Here is a 2,642-nt window from a genome sequence, read left to right as displayed (position 1 = left end):
ATAGTATAGTATAGTATAGTATAGTATAGTATAGTATAGTATAGTATGTGACAGAAAGAACTATGGGACAGATATGGAGAGTGACAGAGGACACAGAAGACTTGGGTCACCTGACAAGACAATAAAGAAGCTACCATAGGAGGGAGAACATAAACAATGTCCCTGAACAATGACAGGAGATCCTCAGAGGTCCAGCTACCAGTGAGAGAAGTAGACCTCCAGGCCACCAATTTGAGCAAGTTCTGGCTGAGATCCATGAAACAGGGCTGCAACTGTGATGGTCAGCATGAAAACAGTACCCACACAACCAGCCCCCAAGCCTGGAGTCAACCAGCCTCGGGCACCCACCTGTGACCATGAGCGTGGCGCTTGTGGTCTGAGAGCCACAGGTGCAACTGTACTCGCCCGCATCCTCACGGCGCACGTCCCTAAGCAGCAGCTCTGCGACACACCCCTGCTGCCGTGCCTCTCGGCGTGTGTCAGCCTGCAGCTCCAGGCCGCCCTTGCTCCAGACCACAGCCGTGTTGGGGACTGACAGCTCACACCGCAGGCTAGCCATGGAGCCTTCTTCTGCTTGCAGATTCTGCAGAAGCTTCTGGAATACCACCTGTGGAGCTGTGAGAAGATGAGAGGCTAGGAGACTCGACTCAGCCCTGCCTCTGAGTAACCTAAGGTACCAGAGAGGGTGAGGCCGAGCTTCTCTACATTCCCAAGGCAGCCCTAGGCTTGATGCAGGATGGGGACATGGGTCTGGGTGGGCTTCAGAGTAAGGGAGTTGGTGAGGAGGTTGGAAAGTACTCAAGATCTGACCCTGGGTGCTTGCTTCTCACTTAGACAATCCAGTCCCCTGAAGGGCTATAAATAAAGGACCCAGAGAGACACTCATATCAGACCATCCAGAATAGAATCAAGTCTAGTCATGTCCCTACAGACCAGAACCCAGTAAAGGGCTTTGTTCTCCAAGATCATAGCCTTAGACCAGATCTTGGAGCATAGCCTTGCCCTTCCCAGGCTGCTGGTATGTTCTTGTCCCTCTGCTACTAGGGCATGGTGTGTCCCATAGACTCCAGGAGATAGCCAGACCTTGTGAGATCAGTTAGGGTTCTGTCCTCCACATTCTGGAGCAGCCACTGGCTACACAAGGAACATGTCCCCACATTGAAGAGTATGGGACCCACTGGGGGACCCACCTGTCCTCTCTGGATATCCAACTTACCCCCGAGCAAAGGAGAATATTTGGCTAAACATGATACATAGAAACTGGAATATGGATGGCAAAGGGTAGAACATCTGAGAACATGGTAGGGGAGGGGAGGCTCTGTCCCAGCATGGTGACTGGTGGTGTAAGGATGTAAGAGTTGAGGTACAGACACCAAGACCCTGGAGAGTGCTGTGGCTGAGACCAGTCGTGAATGAGGCAATCCTGGGGAGAGCTGAAGGAGGACAAGGCAGATATAGAGCAAAAACAGAAGTCCAAGAACATCCTGTGACCACAGGAGCCATTTACCCATAATGCTCAGTGTGGCTGAGGTCCTCTCCTGCCCACATGTACATGAGTACTCTCCAGTATCTTCCACGGTCAGGTCACGGATCTCCATCTCACACACGGCCCCATCCTGCCGCAGGGTGAGTCTGGTCCCGTTTCTCAGGGTCTCAGCCCCTTTCCTCCACACCACAGGGGCTTTCTTGCTTAACTCACACCGCAATGTGACTGTTGAACTTTCTGGGGCTTCTTGGCTTCTCAAGACTTCTATGAATCTGGCTGGTAGGGCTGAGAAGGACCAAGGAGTCACTGAGAATGGGACACTAGAGGACCTTGTACACAGTCACAAAGAACTAGAACCACAGAAAACAGGTAAAGGAAGGTATAGAGGGTGGATGGAAGGAAACAGTGCATGAGGAACAGAAAGGCAGTGGGATGGATTTGAACATGAAAATATGTCTTCAGAAAGTGGAATGATTTCAGACACAGGCCAGATGGACACTAGGTCACCACAGTAGCTATGTCACATATGAAGACAGATATAGCAATGAGACAACATGGAGACACTAAGCCTCAGGTTCAGGTGGCCACACATGATCTTTACCCTTGACACTCAGTGTGGCTGAAGTCCTTTCCTGCCCACACACGCATGAGAACTCCCCAGCATCTTCCACAGCTAGATCACGGATATGTAGCTCACACATGGCCCCATCCTGCCTCAGGCTGAATCTGCCACCATCACTGAGGGTCTCTGACCCCTTCCTCCACTCCACACTGGCTGCCTTGTTCATCTGGCACCTCAGAGTCACCATGGTGCCTTCTGTAGCCTCTTGGCTTCTCAAGTCTTCTACGAATTTGGGGGGTAGGGCTGAAAGGACCAAGCAGACCCTGAGAACATTGGACTCTTTGAAGGACACACTGCACAGAACACAGAATACACAAGGAGACACGTATTCTGATGAAGGTTTTGAGTCAGGAACAATGAACTAGGGAACAGATGAAAAGGAAGCAAGACCCCAGGGGTTGAGGTGGACATGAACATGAGAACATTCTGGACAATTGGAAGTAGTGATGGAGATCTTCAAATGACTCTAGTTACAGAACAGATGGCCACTGGGTCACTACAGGAGCTATGTCACATATGGAGAACAAGCATAGC

General features: G+C 50.9%; 1 protein-coding gene across 1 annotated transcript in view; it reads right to left on the bottom strand.

Moving 5' to 3' along the window:
• Obscn (obscurin, cytoskeletal calmodulin and titin-interacting RhoGEF) overlaps positions 1 to 2,642 on the bottom strand; it is a 113,094-nt gene that overhangs the window by 56,156 nt on the left and 54,296 nt on the right. Inside the window, 2 exon segments of the mRNA XM_028776488.1 lie at positions 349 to 615; positions 2,088 to 2,351. Of these exon segments, the coding sequence (XP_028632321.1) occupies positions 349 to 615; positions 2,088 to 2,351 (531 nt within the window).

The sequence above is a fragment of the Grammomys surdaster genome, unplaced genomic scaffold (genome assembly GCF_004785775.1).
Source record: "Grammomys surdaster isolate TR1022 unplaced genomic scaffold, NIH_TR_1.0 270, whole genome shotgun sequence".
Lineage (NCBI taxonomy): Eukaryota > Metazoa > Chordata > Mammalia > Rodentia > Muridae > Grammomys > Grammomys surdaster.
The sequence above is the reverse complement of the archived record's forward strand: the minus strand, read 5'-3'. Positions and strand labels throughout refer to the sequence as shown.